Source organism: Sorex araneus, chromosome 8 (assembly GCF_027595985.1).
Source record: "Sorex araneus isolate mSorAra2 chromosome 8, mSorAra2.pri, whole genome shotgun sequence".
NCBI classification, from domain to species: domain Eukaryota; kingdom Metazoa; phylum Chordata; class Mammalia; order Eulipotyphla; family Soricidae; genus Sorex; species Sorex araneus.
Genome location: NC_073309.1, coordinates 6,784,161 through 6,801,854, shown reverse-complemented (window position 1 = coordinate 6,801,854; position 17,694 = coordinate 6,784,161). Strand labels below are relative to the sequence as shown.

At 45.2% G+C, this 17,694-nt stretch overlaps 1 protein-coding gene across 2 annotated transcripts in view; it reads left to right on the top strand.

Moving 5' to 3' along the window:
• CNTNAP4 (contactin associated protein family member 4) overlaps positions 1 to 17,694 on the top strand; it is a 277,745-nt gene that overhangs the window by 173,310 nt on the left and 86,741 nt on the right. For both annotated transcript variants that reach the window (XM_004600513.2, XM_055145181.1), the window contains exons 9-11: positions 4,219 to 4,368; positions 10,719 to 10,890; positions 15,791 to 15,897. In XM_004600513.2, coding sequence (XP_004600570.2) covers positions 4,219 to 4,368; positions 10,719 to 10,890; positions 15,791 to 15,897 — 429 coding nt within the window. The remainder of the gene's footprint in view (positions 1 to 4,218; positions 4,369 to 10,718; positions 10,891 to 15,790; positions 15,898 to 17,694) is intronic.

Below are 17,694 nucleotides of genomic sequence, written 5' to 3'. Positions count from 1 at the left end.
AGCTGGTAAGGAGGCATCGCCTATTACAAAGGCAGCTCGGGCACAGCTTCCAGAAGGATCCCTTCTCGAGACAAGCCTCGCACAAGCCTTGCTAGCTAGGTGGACATTTATCAGTGTCAGACACCAGTGGGCTTACCTGGCCGTCTTTTGTTCCTAATCTAAATCAACTGTTGCATTAACCAAGAGTATCCCGGTGTCCTGCTTCATCCTTAGTCCTGTGGTTACCCAGATACCCCACCCGGTCGCAGTGCTGGCCCAAATGTGTCACCTGGACTAACACCGCTCAGTGAAATACTTGTTAGAAGATGAGAGGAATTGCTGAGCTTCAGCAGCTCTGGAAGATAATGCTGTGGGCCGGGGGATGGTGCAGCAGTCACCGTCTCTGCCTAGCTTGAGCCCTGTGGTGAGGATTTGATTTCCGACACCAAGTCATCCTCCAAGTACACTGGCGTTCGTGCAGCCCTGGAGGGGCTCAAGCAATGCTCGGTGTCACCCTGGATGCCTCCCTCCCCCCATTCCCCCCACACAACCAGGGTGGCCCAGGTGGCCCCCATCCCCAGGAACTCTCCGTGAGCTGCCTCCTGGTTGGCTGAGAATCACAGCTGGCTCCTGGTTGGCCGAGAATCACAGCTGGCTCCTGGTTGGCCGAGAATCACAGCTGGCTCCTGGTTGGCCGAGAATCACAGCTGGCTCCTGGTTGGCCGAGAATCACAGCTGGCTCCTGGTTGGCCGAGAATCACAGCTGGCTCCTGGTTGGCCAAGAATCACAGCTGGCTCCTGGTTGGCCGAGAATCACAGCTGGCTCCTGGTTGGCCGAGAATCACAGCTGGCTCCTGGTTGGCCGAGAATCACAGCTGGCTCCTGGTTGGCCGAGAATCACAGCTGGCTCCTGGTTGGCCAAGAATCACAGCTGGCTCCTGGTTGGCCGAGAATCACAGCTGGCTCCTGGTTGGCCGAGAATCACAGCTGGCTCACTGTACTGTCTTTCCAGCCGCACCTTAGCGCACTCTTTGTCGTTTGCTTTTTGTATTTTTGGTTTCTGGGCTACACCTGGTGGTGTTCTAGGGCGATCCCTGACTCTGCCCTCATGCTGCTTGAGGGACCATCTGTGCTGGTGGAGATTGAACATGTGCAAGGCAAGTGTCCCACCCACTCCACTCTCTCTCCACCCCACCCCACTCCTCCGTAATCCATTCTTGAGTGTTGTTAAAGTATCAGTCTGCAGTAGATGAGGAAGAAAACGTTCATCGCCACGGCTCTTTCTGAGATGCACTGACCCGGGACCTTGGAAAGTGTGTGAGGCTGTACCCGGAGTGTGTGTGTGGGGTGTCTCCAGGGTGGGTGGGGGTCTCCAGGCAGATCCACACTTTGAGAAAGAGGCAGGAGGTAGGGACTAAGTGTGATGCAAAGCTCTGTGCAAGGATTTTCACTCTAAATCCATATCCTTGAAGAAAGCATGGGATGACAAATTGGGGACATTTGATTAATCTTCACCATCTTTGCAGTCGGGGAGCATCTAACTTTGTCCACCCATCTGTCTCTGTATTCACTCTTAGAGAAAACGGGGCTGAGAGATCTCCCCCCCACCCTTCAGTGTTCAGGTCTTTCTCATTCTTGTTCACAAATCAAGCCCAAGCTGGGTCTTTGGAAATCTTTTTTTTTTTTTTTCACATGAATGTAATGTCAAAATGAGTTTCAGCACCCAGAAAGGGGTTGGTGCTCCACTAAACGAGTCCAGAGCAAAGTGTGTCCTTGCCGATGGGAGCTGTGTGCATTTTCGGACTAAAAGCTCTGGCAGATAATAGCTGGGGAAGTAAATTGCACATAATATCAGGAAAGAGACTCATGACCTTTGGTTTTAATGGGGGTAATTATGTTTTTGTTTACTAATTTGCTCTTCGGATTCGTAGAGTTGAATCTTCAGGGCGTGTGGGCGGGCTGGGGTGGCCTGAGCAGAGCCACTCTGTTCTTCCTGCCAGTGGGGTTGCAACTCAGCCCTGTAGGTTCAACTCAGTTTGGGAGGGAGAGGCTGCCGCGCAGTGGACTCATAGGCTGGGACTGCCCTAGAATGGGTTCGAGGTCCTTTCGAGCTGACAAGAAGAAAGCTCTGAGGAGCCAGAGAAATAGTATGGTGGGTAGGGCACTTCCCTTGCATTTGGCTGACTGTTCAAGCCTCAAAACTACATTTGGTCACTAGAACCCCACCAGGAGTTATTCCTGAGCACAGAGCCAGGTATAAGTCATAAACACCACTGGGGGTGGTCCCCAAACAATAACAAAGTCTTAAATTTTGAGTATTAACAATCATTAGACGTATCTACATCACTGTATCACTGTCATCCCATTGTTCATTGATTTGCTCGAGCGGACACCAGTAACATCTCCATTGTGATACTTGTTGTTTCTGGCATATTGAATATGCCACGGGTAGCTTGCCAGGCTCCACCATGCGGGTGGGATACTCTCGGTTGCTTGCCAGGCTCTCTGAGAGGGACGGAGGAATCTAACCCGGGCCGGCCCCGTGTAAGGCAAACGCCCTACCCGCTGTGCTATCCTTGAGACATATCTACATAAACTTCGAAAATAAAATAAGATTAGGCTGCCACAGTTTTCTTTCCTCCATGCAAAAATTACTGTTGTAGCTTTAGGAGTATTTCTTTGGACTCATTTCTATATGTATTCAAAGATTAGGACTGTAACTGGAATTGCGTATATGAAGTGAATTCTCAGTACTGTCAGTGAGAATGTTCTATAAAGTTCTGGTGAGTACTAGACCACTGCTCTGGGGAGAAAATATAGGATTATGTGCTTAGAAGTCACTGGTCAAAGTGTTTTTTTTTGACAACCCGTCAGTACATCACTTTGTTCCCTGTGCCCTTCAGTTTCGAACGGCACCTTATTAAATGGATATTGTTGACACCGAACACTGAACACATGACCTCATCCAGACACTTTCCTCGTACCTGAATGAAGGTCTGGCTCAGCTCTGATGGGGAGGCAAGTCACTGGCTTCTGGCCTGAGGAACCCCAGGTGACATTGCAGCACTCCACTTGGAGCAAACTCACCAACAAAACACATGTTTAAACAAGGGCAACACATTCATATGATAAGAGTCTAAGGAAGAAGCAGCCCCTCATAGGATTTCAGGAGACTCGAGAGTAGGTGACTGTCACACAGAATCTGCAGGATCTGATGATCAACTGTGTACATGTAGTTTGCCACATTGCTTTGTTTTTCAACTCTGCTTTAGATAGGTAAGCTTTCAGCATTCACTGGCACATTCAAGTGTTTTTTTGACATACTTTGACTTGCTATGCTTTGCTAAATAACCTGCTGTGGTATTTTAAAATGTAACTGCACGAATTATAAATAACAAATTATAATTATAAATTATAACCTAGGATATAAAAGTATCTTTGCTCTCCCCATACCCTCCCTGTGTACAAGTAAGTTTATCTCTCCAAAAGTTGAACAGTGTACCCATGCAGGGCTGTCCAAAGATCTTTCTCTTATTCTTTCCACTGAGGCACCCAAAAGGAAGATCTATTTTTTTAATTTAATTTTTTTATTATTATTTTTGAATCACAGTGAGATACACAGTTACAAAGTTGAAAGTTGGGTTTCAGTCACATAATGTTCCAACACCCATCCCTTCACTAGTGTACATTTCCCACCCCCAATGTCGCCAGTTTCCCTCCCACCCCCCTCTCCTGGCCTCTATAGCAGACACTTTTCTTCTGTTTCTCTGTTTCTCTTTGTTTCTCTCTCTCCCTTTCTCTCTCTCTTTTTCTCTTTCTCTCCCTCCCTCTCCCCCTGTCTCTCACTCTCCCGCTTCTCTTTCTCTCTCTCCTTTTGGGCATTATGGTTTGCAATACAGACCCTGAAAGGTTATCATGCATATCCCCTTACTGCCTTTCAACACTCAGTCCTTGTCCAGAGTGATCATTTTCAACTGTTATTGTCATACTGGTCCCTTCTCTGTCCTAACTGCCCTTTCCCCCCCCCCCACACTTGTGGCAAACTTCCAACCATTGAAGGAAAGATCTTGACCTGTACTTCCCCTCACAGAGAGTGTGGGTTTCCACGCTCTCCCTCCCAGATGGGGGGGTGCTTTTCTTAAAGAGGGACTGGGTGGGGGTGGCTGTTGCTGTTTCTGACTCCCTAATTCCAGGATCACGTTGAGAAATTTCTCTTTGAACCCACTCTGTGTCCTCCAGGAGCTGGATTAAATGATGGCCAGTGGCACTCCGTCTCCTTATCGGCCAGAAGGAACCTCCTGAGCCTGACGGTGGATGGTCAGGTGGCTTCTGCTGCTTCTTCCCTGGGGCCTGAGACCATTCGTTCAGGGGGAACCTACTATTTTGGAGGTAAGAGGTCAGACCAGAGAGACAGTTGATCCACGTTATTGCTATTACCCCCACAGCTCCGTGACTTTATTGGGTACTCGCTAATACCAATGAGGTGGAATCATCTCCCACTTTCTCTGAACAAGGAGTGTCCACCTGTGACCTGAAGCCTTTCTTGGACGCCGACTTGTTGAAGTTTCTATTTCTGTAATGAGAGTGATGGCAGTTGGTCCTCTGTCTTCAGTGCTTTTCCCCAACATTGTGGTTTCCTAATGTTGAATGGTCCCTCTCCGTCCTTTTATTTTATTTTTAAATGATTTTATGAGCTGTTCCGGATCATGACTCTTCGCTCCCCAGAGCACCCTTATTACTTTTCATCTGCCCAATGCAGAGGGAGAATATAATACCTATGGGCAAGTAATCTAAGTTAATTAGCCATAGAGATCTCTCCTCCTTCCTAAGTGACGATGCACCAAGACGTCTGATGAGCTCAGGGCATCAGCAGTCAACACGAGCTGCCGTCACACAAAGACCAACAACAAAACGCCTGGTTTACCTGCCCCGTGGATTGAAATCAAGACTTGGGAAAGGAAGAGCTAGAAGTGGAAATGAGCCTTTAGTCCCGGGGAGGTCAAACTAAAACGGTAGTTTGCCACTCGAAAGAGATAGTTGTAACACTGTTACTAGTACCACTTTTCCCAATTATGATTCGATGTGTTTGTGTTTGTTATTTGGAGCTGTGATCATTACTTCTATGCAGAATCACTGTTGAATTTGGGAGAAGTGACTCAATCTTCCTGATTCATCAATAAAATGCAAATTCCTTTCCAAGAATTGACAGTAAGCTCTCCAACCATGAATCACTCCCCTGCTTTGGGGAAAGAAAGAAAGCTTGCAAACAAACAAACGTCCACATAATCCCTGACTGGGGAAGGTGGCCCGGTGCCAGCGATCTGAAGAGCAGATAGCATACTCCCTTCAGTGAGATTTATTCATTTCTGAATCCAGCTGTTTCTAAAACCTTCTGGTTTAGAAGGTTTTGATTTGACTGATTGTATAACAAGCTGTTGGAATATATTCATTCAATAAATGGCAAAATATAGAGTATAACTTAACAAAGTGTCCTAAAAAAAATTTGGAAACTCTATAAAGAGATGTGTGTGTGTGTGTGTGTGTGTGTGTGTGAGAGAGAGAGAGAGAGAGAGAGAGAGAGAGAGAGAGAGAGAGAGAGAGAGAGAGAGAGAGAGAGAGAGAGAGAGATTGGGGTGGGGGAGCAACTTGTTTAATGGTATAAGGAAAAAGGAGGATAAAAATAGCAGTTAAAAAACTGTAAATCATGAAAATGAGAATCATCTTTCAAAAGTATTTTATGTCTTTCAATGTTTGGATTTGCCAGTTTTTGTAGGAAAAAAAGGCTTTTGGTTTTAGGGCCATACTGGATGATGCTCAGAGGTTGCTGCTGGCTCTGCTCTCAGGAGTCACTCCTAGAGGTGCTTAGGGGACCATAGAGGATATGAGGAATTGAACCCAGGTTGGCCATGTGCAAAGCAAACACCTTACCCACATACAATCTTTTCAGCCCCTTCATAGAAAATAGATTGCTTTTTTCTTATACTGAAATAGTTTTCTAGAGAACAGATCACACTTTCTTTTTAAAAAAAACAAATTCTGCTATGTTTAATATATGCTCTTTTCCTTGGGAGAGTGTGGGGAGTTGCTGACATACCTTGTGAGTGTGTGTCTGGATCCCAGGACCGTGCTCAGCAGTGTTGGGGTATCATGCAGGGTTGGGGGTAATACCAGGGCCTTGCCACATGCCGGCCTGTGCTCTGTTTACCCTGCTCCCTAAAATTTAATCTTTAGAAAACAGTTTTGCATTCGCTAAATTCCCATATGCCGTACACCTGGTTTGTTCCATTGTTCACAGCTTAAATCAAATCTACTTCTGTTTTAAAGACCACTAATGGGTTCCCTTCCCTTTGTTGTTATTGTTGCTGCAGATGAGATGACTGGGGTCACCCACACTTGGTGACAAGGCTGGGGCAATGCTTGGAGCATCACGCCAGGCATGTGGTGCGTAGGAGGTCAAACTCTCAGCCTCCTCTGCAGGGCAGGCACTTAACCTCGGGCTATTCCTCAGCCCTGCAAGAATACTGTTTTTAAAAAAATATACAGTGCCACACGCATCTCCCAGATTAGGAAACATATTATTACCAACGCCCACTGGGCCTTCCCAAATCATTTCTGTTCTCCCCAAGTAAATACTGTTTTGGATTCAGAGTTTCTTCTTCTTTACATGTTTTTATAACGTGGCACCTGTTGAGGTGTTGTTAAGTTTCTGAACTATACCTTGAATGCTTCTGTCATGAAATTTCAACTCTGGCACTTAGGACAATGCAAGCACAAATCTAAAGTTAATTTATAGACATCTCTATTTATTAACCTATTCTCTCAGCTGGTGATTTTCCGAAGAGAATATTTCTTCAGAGACCACCCTGAGCTGTGCTCAAGGGACTGATTGGCCACTCCAGGGGTTTTGGTGCTTAGCCCAGAAGTTCCAGGGGGCCAAGTGGACCAGGAGTCGAACGTGGGGCCTCACTTGGCTAGATGTATGCGCACCGCTTCGAACGATCTTCGCAGTCAGAATATCTTTCATGAAGGCAAGAGATGCTATAAATCGCTCGATGCATGTCCTGCAAACCAGGGACGCTCTCAGCGTCATGGCTGGGAGCAAGGATGCCGAGGTGATCTGAGCCATGTGCGGTCTCCTTCTCGTGCCCTCTGCCAGCTCTGCACCTCAGTGTCTAAAGCTTTAGCACCTTAGCCTCGGTCCAGCAGGGGTCCGTCATGGAGAATGAGACAAACAACATGTAAGGAGACAAACATAAGGAGACAAGCACATGGACTGTCCAAACTCTAGTATCCCATACCTCCATCCCCATCTTCCCAGCACATGAGTCATCATCCGCTTTGCCATGGACATTGCGGCAGTTTGAAAGCACATCAGTATTCAATGGGAACGTGAAGAGCAGAAACGGGGGATATTTCTCCTAGCCAATCAGCAGGCACCTTTGAAGTCAAGCGTAAAGTTCTGATGGTTCCCTGTTCTCTTCTCGCCTGTGTTCCCCCTACATCTAGAAGAGCCTAAACTGTTTCAGTCTCTTCTTCCCTGGGTGCATTTCTGCTGCCCCTTTATATGCTCAGATGTATGTTTTGCCCAGGCGACTCTTCTGACCTTGGTGTGGGTGAATCTCCCACGCCTCAGGGCCTGGGGGAGCAGGGCCAGTCTTCTTTGGGACTTGGAACTTTGGATTCTGACAGTAACTGGAGGGCAGCCTTGTCATTTTCGTCCCTGGAGGCCACCGGGGGCTGAGGACCGGAGCATGACTGGAAGACATCAGGCCAGGATGTCAGAGGTAGGACCGGCCCAGAGTCCCTCTTCACTGTTACAAAAAGGGGGCACCAGCTCTCACCTTGTTTAGCACTCAATGTCCCGAGAGTATCCCTCCCATCCAGGGCAAATGGTAACATCATTCACCCCAGAAAGCCTCCTGTTCTGGGTTCCTGGGGTCCCCTCTGTTACTTGGTGCTTTGGTCTAGATGGAACTATTTCCTAAGTAGTTCATTTTGCCACTAGTCATCTTTTTTTTTTTTTAATTGAATCATCTTGAGATACAGTTGCAAAGCTTTCATGATCGGGATTCAGTCATACAATGTTCCAACACCCGCCCCTCCTCCAGGGCACAGTTCCCACCACCAAGATCCCCATAGCCCTCCTGCCTCCAGCCCCCTGCCTCCAGCCCCTCCCAGCCTGCCCTAAGGCAGGGACTTTTCCCCTCCCTCCCTCCCTCCCTCCCTCCCTCCCTCCCTCCCTCCCTCCCTCCCTCCCTCCCTCCCTCCCTCTGTCTCTCTCTCTGTCTCTGTCTCTCTCTGTCTCCATCTCTCTGTCTCTCTGTGTCTGTCTCTGTCTCTGTCTCTCTCTGTCTCCCTCTCTCTGTCTCTCTATGTCTGTCTCTATCTCTGTCTCTGTCTCTCTCTCTCTTTCTCCCCTTTTGGTTATTTCCCCCTCCCCTCTTCTCTCCCCCCCTCTTTTGGGCATTACCATTTGCAGTACAGACACTGAGAGGCATCTTACAGTAAACCAGTGTCCCGCATTCCAAGTCCTCCTCTCCTTTCTAAATGCCACCTCAAGTTTCCAGTGGTCTCCAGATGTTCAGTCTAACCTGGCTGCAAGTGCCCCCCGCCAAGGAGCTTTGTATTCCAACAGCTCAGCCTGAACCTTTGTCCTGTGCCAGTCACACTCGGCGCCAGGAGAGGGGCCCCCCTCCCAGGCAGCGTTCTTGCCGGCTGGGCCCAGAGCCACTCTCCATCCATCATTCCCCACCCTCCCCTCCAGGAGGCCCCCCTGCCCTGCCCCGGGCCAGACTGCGAGGGCGCCGCCTCCTCTGCACTTGTCTGCACAGCACACGTTTGAGCCAGCCTTGTCGGGACTGCGGAGAGATGTGGGAACGTCTGAATTCCCGGGTGCAGCAGCCGCGCACTCCCCAGTAGCACCGGGTGCCGTGAAGCAGGAGACACTAAACTGGGCGCCGAATTCTCACATCCCTGCTTGTGTAAATCAGACATTACCCGTCCACCGAACTGGCTCCGGCAAGCACCGAGTCCAACCTGACATCCCACTCGCGGTGCGGTGCCGCCGCGTGATCATTTATCTGTCATCCTCCGAGGGCCTTCACATGCTGGCTGCCTCCGGTAATGGAGCCATCCATTAACTCAGCATTAACTATTCCCCAGAAATCTTCATCTTTTACAACTTTCATCTTCAGCGAGTCGAGCGCAGGCAGAACCTTCCCCTGTCGTGGCGTTGGAGGCGCTCGTGGGTGCTGGTCCTTTGGCTAATGAGCCTGCCTCGACGCAACCTCGCTGGGCTCATCAACAGGGGAACGAGGAATCTGAAATGCTTTCTCTCAGAGTCCATGACCTTTCCTGGTGACGATGAGTTCGTTTAGTTCGGATCCTGACAGGCAACTGCACAATTAATTTTATTCCGCATTAGTTTGAAATGTGTCAGAAACCAACACCTGCGAGCGGGAGATTAGCAGAATTGTTTGTATTCCTGGCGTATCGTTCCCATAAATATTATTGAACTATTATCCCCCTTATTAACTGATTTTAAGTGCCAGCATTTTGAACCAGTTAATACGGCATCGAGAAAGCCCACTGAGTTTATGGTACTGTCGACACCACAGAATTTGGAGCCCTGAAACTGTGGTGGCACCGTATTCAATACATTAACACGTGATTTTCCCCCCCACCCACCCCTTTCCTTGATATATCTGAAACTTTGAACGGTTTTAAAATACAAGTTCTGGCCTTTACCTGCCATTTAAATGTATTTTTGGCTAGGAAAATAGAGCATGAAGGGAAAGTATTCCCAATCAGAATATTCAATTATAATGGAAATTTCCAGGTAGAAATTAAGAAATTGCTGACGCATCTGGTAGTTTTTGAAATTGTAATAGTGGTTGACAAGCATAATGGCAAAGAAAGATTAATGGAAAATATATAAGTGTAATATGTGTTCATACTCCATAAAATGATTTATTTCACTTGGGTGGAGAAACACCGAGAACATCATTAAACTTCAGACAATAATAGTTGAAATTATATTTCCTGATTGTTTAAATAATTAGAAACAAGTTTTAGATAAATGTTGGGGGGGGGAGCAATGCAAATGGAACATTCTTTTGTGAAGCATAAATAAATAAATAAACAAAATCGAGCATTAAAATTTTTTGACATTAAGCCATTATGATTTGTTAAAATGCATGTATTGGGGGCTCTCTTATGCAGACAGAAGGGAAGCATTTAATGAAATCAATAGCTATGATTTTATTCCAAGTCACTAGCACTTCTTCTCCAAAGAGCTTGTAATTCAAAGGTTCGGCTCTGTCACTGATTTTTCTTTTCTTATCTCCACCACATGTCATCCTTTGTTCTCTCCTTTCTGCTTTGCAAAAGAATAAGCCCCCACATTGCAGGTATACATTATTGAAGAGTGCTGGCTCCCAGGTCTAGGATTCTCGAGCTCATGGTATATTTTTTAATATTTGGATCAATTTCGACTCCTTGCGCCTAATTCTTACCACAGTGCTAATTTCCTGTTGAGTCAGTCCTCTGGTGATAAGGAGAGACACTTGGTGTGGATTGTAATTTGAAAATTTAGATCAATGATGACTGCAATGGGCTTCGCCTCCCGCTTTTAATTTGAAGAAAATACCCAGATGCTTTTGGAAATGAAGTCATCTGTGGTTCCAACTCCTGATTCACGCTGATGTATCTGGGTTTCACTTGGTTTTTATTTCCACTAGGTTGTCCTGACAACGGCCTCGGATCCAAGTGGAGAAACCCACTGGGTGGATTTCAGGGCTGTATGCGGCTCATTTCTATCAGTAACCAGGTGGTGGACCTGATTTCCGTTCAGCAGGGGTCCCTGGGAAACTTCAGTGACCTCCAGATAGACACATGTGGCATCACAGACAGGTAAAGACAGCCTCACTCCTTTATTTTGACCTGTTTCATTTTTCAAACTTTAGGCAGCAGTTTTGCATTTATATGTAAAATAAATTTCTTTCCTCCTGTTTCCCCCCTCTTCCACTCCCCATCATCTTTTCCCCAGGAAATGTATTATATTCACGTTTAAAAAAGGGGGGGAATCGCTCTCTGTTTTATATTTTCTATTTCCAATGGTAAATTTAAGCAGAAGTGACTATGTTATTTATTTGCACACATGCTACCAATTCACAAAAAAATAAGGTTGATGTGCTATAATTTGAGGTGGATATAAATGTATCAAAAATACATTATTAAAGTCAATAGGTCCGGACACCCTGACAGGAATATTGCTCATAAGGTACCAATAAATCAGAGTGCTGTGTGGTCGGTTATCAAACTGCCTTTTGCTTCCCAGACAGATGAATAATATTTGCAGAGACAGAGGCCTTTAACTGCTTGCTATACTCCTAATGGGCACCTTTAACAACCCACCAGTATCTTCTCTGCAGGGAAAATGAAGAGTTTGGAGCCATAATCCTGATCAAAGTGTAAGATTGGTCCAGTAGTCGCAGGAGGGGTGTGAGCAGAAGACCTGGGAGTGCTAAAGTTTGGAGTTAATTGTGGAGAACTAGAAAGTTTGTCATAATAACTGAAAGTTTTAAGTCTTTTTTTTTTTTATCTTAGCAAGGGGAGGCAATAATAGCCAACTAATCTTGCCAGTCATACCTCCATAACAAATCGGTTCATTTTAATTATTGAGTTTAGTGGGATGTAATGACTGGCCATTATGGATGTTTAAAAGTTAAATAAAAGGGCATGCTTAACCCCTACTCTAAACCTGGTTGGAAGATGTATTGTGGGGGAGAGGGATTTGTTCTTGTGGATTTCATAGTTTTGAAGATATGAGATTTGACACAATCTGGTTTAGTGCCAGTAGCTACCTGGCACTGTTTAATTTTCCTAAGTTTAATAATGTTCTGTAGATTTACTTCTGTATCATTCATTCCAACCAGGTTTTACATGGTGCTCAAGCATTTTGAAATTTAAATTGGAACGGGCAGGGACTCGTATCAAGCCAAAATCGTACATGTCACTTCAGTTCTGGGCGTTGTTGATGTATGCATTCGTTCAAGTTCTTCAGCAATGAAAAGCTTGATGGAAATGTCTACGGGAAAGCCTTGGAGGCTAGAGAAAATGGGGTGATGGATTGTTTTACTTTGTATTGAAACAACAAGTGATGAGAAAAATGTAAAATACAATTGTTTGGAGCATTTAGTGAAAATCAGTACCTTGCTCTATAATGTTACTTGCCATCGGTTACTTGCCAGTGGTCAACCTAAAATACGTATGATTAATTTAAATAAAATCCCCATGCAGACTTTCCTATTGTAATTAAAACATGATGGAAGTCTAGTCTGATTAGCAAAAGAGCAAAAAGGATTCAGTATCTCTCAGTAGCAGATCAAATTGAAATAGCAGATGGACGGCAGTAAGTAAAGATCCATTTGTTAGAATGTGGGCATCACCCTTCATAACCACGGCCTTTTAAAATATGGTGTGAAGTCTTTCAAAGACGAATTCTGTCTTTATCTGATGCTTATATAGGATTGTTCATTTTTAAAAATTATTTCCATTGCTTCCCTTCTTCTGGAATACTATTGACTTGAAATGCTTACAAGTGAAATGCACCTTGAAACATTCTTTGAATCCATTTCTGGAAAGCTACAAAAGTGCCAAAATGTAGATTATCGTGTCTCATAGAAGGAGATACCACCCTCTGGAATGCTGGAAGGATCTGTGGGGCGGTGGAGGCTTGGCCAGGGCTAGGGAGCACTTTCTCTTTGCTTTCTTAAAGAAGGTAGAGTTGCCAGTGAACACTGTGCGGCGTTTCTTTTTCTGAAAAAGGAGAAGTCGGCCAGGTAGACTTTGGAAACTCTGATACAGATAAACTCAATTGGCACAAAAAGAGACTCATGTTTTATCATTTTTAAGATGGATTATACAGTAACCCGTACCTTATAAGTATGTGCAAACACATGTAAAGAATGCATACTGGAGGGACAAGAGAGATAGTACTGTAGTAGGTACTTGACCGGCTTGCGGCTGACCCGTTTGAGCCCTAGTACCTTATAAGTTCCCTCAACCCTGATCCCTGAGTGCAGAGCCAGGAGTAAGCCTTGAGCAGAGCTGGGAGTGACCTCAATGACCCACACCCAAAATTTACAGCGGAGGGTTCAGGGAGTGACTCGGGAACACGTGTAAGACTGTGAATTAGAACCCCAGCACTGCGTGGATCTCCAGGCACCAATGGGTGCAGCTCAGTAGACCCTCAAACACCACCAGGCTGACCCCTCAGCACTGCTGGGCCCAAGCATTGCACCACCTCGGCCAGTTGGCCAAGTGTCGCTGGAAGTAGCCCCTAGGACACTGAGCACTGCTTGGGAGCCACCCTCCCTTCCAAAAGTAAGAAAGAATTTACCTGGATACTTTCCTCAATTCAATGCTCAAAGAGAAGGGAGGTCAGGGCCTAGAGCAGAGAAAGCTAAGGGAAATACTAAGGGCATCTTATTTTTTTTAACATTGTAAGCTGGAGTGATGGCACAGTGGATAAGGCGTTTGCCTTGCATGCAGCCGACCTGGGTTCGATTCCTCCGCCACTCTCAGAGAGCCCAGCAAGCTTCTAAGAGTATCTCACCCACGTGGTAGAGCCTGGCACGCTACCCGTGGTGTATTCGATATGCCAAAAACAGTTACAACAAAGTCTCACAATGGAGACATTACTGGTGCCTGCTCGAGCAAATTAATGAGCAGCAGACGGGGATGACAACATTGTAAGCAAATTTATTAATACTGTCTCTTTTTAATAAAGCTACATTTTCTGCATCAGCTTAGTGTTAATCTTCTTTCCTCCTTTTTATTGAATCACCATGAGATACTCAGTTGCAAGGCTGCTTATGGTTGGATTTCAGTCATACAATGTTCCAGCACCCATCCCTCCACCAGAACATTTCCTACCATCAGTGCCCCCACTATCCCCCCTGCCACCCTCCCCTGCACCAGACGGCCTCTATGGCAGGCACTTTTCTGCTTTCTTTCTCTCTCATTTTTGAGTATGATGGTTTATAAAACAGGTACTAAGAGGTTATCACATCACGTTTCTTCCTTTACCCATCTTCAGCACACAGTTCTTATCCAGAGTTCTTATCTTTGTCCTAGTGGCTCCTTCTCTATCCCCTTCTCTATCCCCACTGGCTTCTCTCCCAGCACTTGAGGCAGACTTCCAACCATGGACCAACCCTTCTGGCCCCATACTAAGGCCATCGTGGTGGTCAGTCCTTATAACCAAGAAAAATAGCACCTTTATATTCAGTTCAATGTATCTGTTGGGGGGAACCCAGCAACTAAAACATGAAGTTCTACTCCTTAGATTTAATAAAGAAGATAATAGAAATCACAGCAGGATGTTACTCCTAAGAGGATTTATAGTTCTTTTTTAAATTCTGGGGTGAATGAGGACACTTCAGGCATTGATTTTAATGTAACTTTTTCCCTAAATTGTGTACATCATCAATAATTTTATTAATCCTATTGGAGTTAACTCAGGAAGCTCATACTTCTGTTGTCTACTGCTTCTACTTATTTTTATTGTCCCAGACCAAAATTATTTCTTGTACTTTCCTGCTTGACCTATAACCACACAAACTCTCTAAGTGTTTGTACTCAGACAATTTGATAGCCATCTGAAAAGATGATCTTTTTTAACAATAATAATTTGATATCACTGCTTATTAAACTATGATTTAGTAATTGTGCATGTTTATCCTTAAGTATCCTGCCCGCACGGCAGAGCCTGGCAAGCTACCCGTGGTGTACTTGATATGCCAAAAACAGTAATAAAGATGGTCCTCATTCTTCTTACCCTGAAAGAGCCCCCAATACACCACTGGGCTACACTAGCCCATGACAGGGATGAATGGAGACATTACTGGCACCTGCTCAAGCAAATCGATGAATAACGGGATGACAGTGATACAGTGATGTCACTGCTTACTAAACTGTGATTTAGTAATGTGCATGTTTACCCTTAAGTACTGTGTCACTTTTCAAAGCTTAAAATCATGTCCAGCACCGCCACACTTGTTGTTCAACATTAATTTTGCATGGTGATTCACTTTTATCAACTACTAGAAAGCCCAACTTATTGAAATGAGGCATCACTAAAGGCCTGATTATGATTGTGATTACCGTCAGTGATTGAAATGCAACTCCTTTAAGCTAGAATGTCTCACAATATTTGATAGACACAGAGCACGTGTATATTTCTCTTGAGCATGTCAAGTAACCGGAGATCTCCTGTGAATTTGATTTAATACCTCGATCACCTTGACACTCTGCTTAGAATCCCTGTGTCCATCCTCTCGGTCTCAGCTTCCCTAGTCCTGACTTATGCAAGAAGGGTACCACGATCTCTCCCTCCTCACATCCTTCTTTCCTCCCCCCTCCTTTATTCCTGCTTCCTTCAGCGTAGTCGGTCTACAGGATTCGGTGTTATTTTAGGTAAGTGATCGAAAAACCTGGCGGCATTTTGAATGGGTGCTGTGTTTCTTAGACAAAAGAAAGAGCTCTGACATATCGAAGTGAAGTAGTCACTACTGCTTGAGAATTGATTGAAATTGGATGAATTTACTAATTTAACAGGTTTAGTTTTTTTATTACAATACCTTTACAATTTGCAGAATAATCTTTATTCATGTTAAATTCGCTCTTTATGGTTCTGTTCACTTCTCCCCCGCCATGTCCATGTGATCAGGTATAAATAACCCCCTCCCCCACAACTTTATGAACCTAAACATGAAGAGCTGGTGACTGTATTTGCATCTTCTCTTAGGTGTTTGCCCAACTACTGTGAACATGGCGGCGAGTGCTCACAGTCCTGGGACACCTTTCACTGCAACTGTGCCAACACGGGCTACAGGGGAGCCACTTGCCACAACTGTAAGCTGACGAGCCTGCTTGGGCTTGCCTGTGTCCTGATTCTTATTGCCCGGTTGCCTGTCAGCAACTCTGTGTGTGTGTGTGTGTGTGTTGTGCGAGTGCGTGTGTGCATGTGACTCTGTGTGTGAGAGAGAGAGGGGAGGAGGGAGAGAGAGAGAGAAAGAAAGAGAGCAACAAAGTGAGCGTGTATTGCTCACATAAGCAAGTTAGAAAGGTCCACTCCTGATATTTAGTATCGGGTTGAGTTCTAGTTGTTTTATTTTAATTCATCAGTCTTTTCAGAAAAGTCAAGGTTGCTTATAGAAGTAGTTAATAGAATAGAAAAGAGAAGGGTGTCTCACAAGGGGAACTCTGTAGCGAAAACACAAGGTAACTAAAGATGAAATGAAGCACCACAGAAGAAATTCAGGGATGGGTAATAATTATATTAACCATAAGTTTATTTTGTGGCGTACTTTCTGAAGGCGTGGTTCTGCATCTTGTATTCTCTAGGTCTCAACTCATGGAATTCTGATGCCCATGTTTGTAACGAGGAGGGAAGTGTACTATTATCCATAGTAGTCTATGCGGGAGGGCACAGAGATTAATCATCCGGTTCCAGAAAGGCACACCTGTTGGCATTCCTCCATCCCTCCCCCTAGAATTTGGGGTCTCAGCCATCCCCCAGCTGGTGTCATGCTCCTCACCTGTCCAGATGCAATCTATGTGTTGTGACTCAGAGATTTTGTGGTTGATCTTTTCAGTATGGATGATGGGAGGACCCAGGGGCCCGTTTTCATTTCCCATTTCCCCCATGAATTTCTGACATTTCGGAGCACGGGGATTCCCATTCCTGTAGCCTTGACTTTGGGTCATGCTCAGCAGTCCTCTTCCTGGTCGCTCCCTGGTTCTCACTCTCTGTTCTTCAGTCAGAGTTGAGGTGGGACTCCTGGGGCCCTCACAGGCTGGTCAGAATTGAAGAGGATTAGAGGAGGAAAAGCTTCTGACTGTATCCCCAGTACCGCCACGATCCCTTGCTGAGTCATCCCCAGGGCTTCAGTGGCTATAGAGAGTGCCCGCCAGGCTCATGCTAAATGCCTGGCATTGTTCAAGCTGCACCCCTCTACCTCCCAAGGCCCCATTTCTCTCCCATCGCACCTAAAGGGACATTGATTATTTTCCTGTTCTATTGTAATCACTAACTCAATAATAACTAACTCAATAACTAACTCAAGGCTAATTGGGTGAATTTTGATGAATTTTACCTCACTGGTTATTTTAATTGTTATCAATGGCCAAATCTAAATATAATAGTTCTAAGGGGGAAAATTGGACCATCAGTAATTAAGATATGGTCATCCATGGCCCACAGTTTGATCCCGTCACCCGGTGACTTGATTAGCTCCTTCAGCTGGGAGTCTAAAGGGAGGCCAAAGTTTTGTGCCCATGACCATTCTGAGTATTGGACACAGATGGCAAATTTGGTTACTGTGAAGCTGCTACTTTCTGCAGTTTGGGCAGAGGGAGGGTCAGGGTTATGGGTTTTTAAAAAGGATTTTATTGGAAAGTAACATATTAAACAGTTTTGTTAGAAAAATCAAGCAATATACCCAAGAAAAAGTACTCATAAATTACTCTCATCCAATCGTGTGTTCTTTCTAATATCAGTCCTCATTCCAGAGTTATCCGAAAATCCTGCCAACCTCTCTCAGGAATCTGGGAACATATGCATGTGCATATAGAAACGTATAAATTATCCATTTTACATGGCCTGCTTCACTGAGAAATAGAAATGGGACTGTAAAATACTCCCTGCTT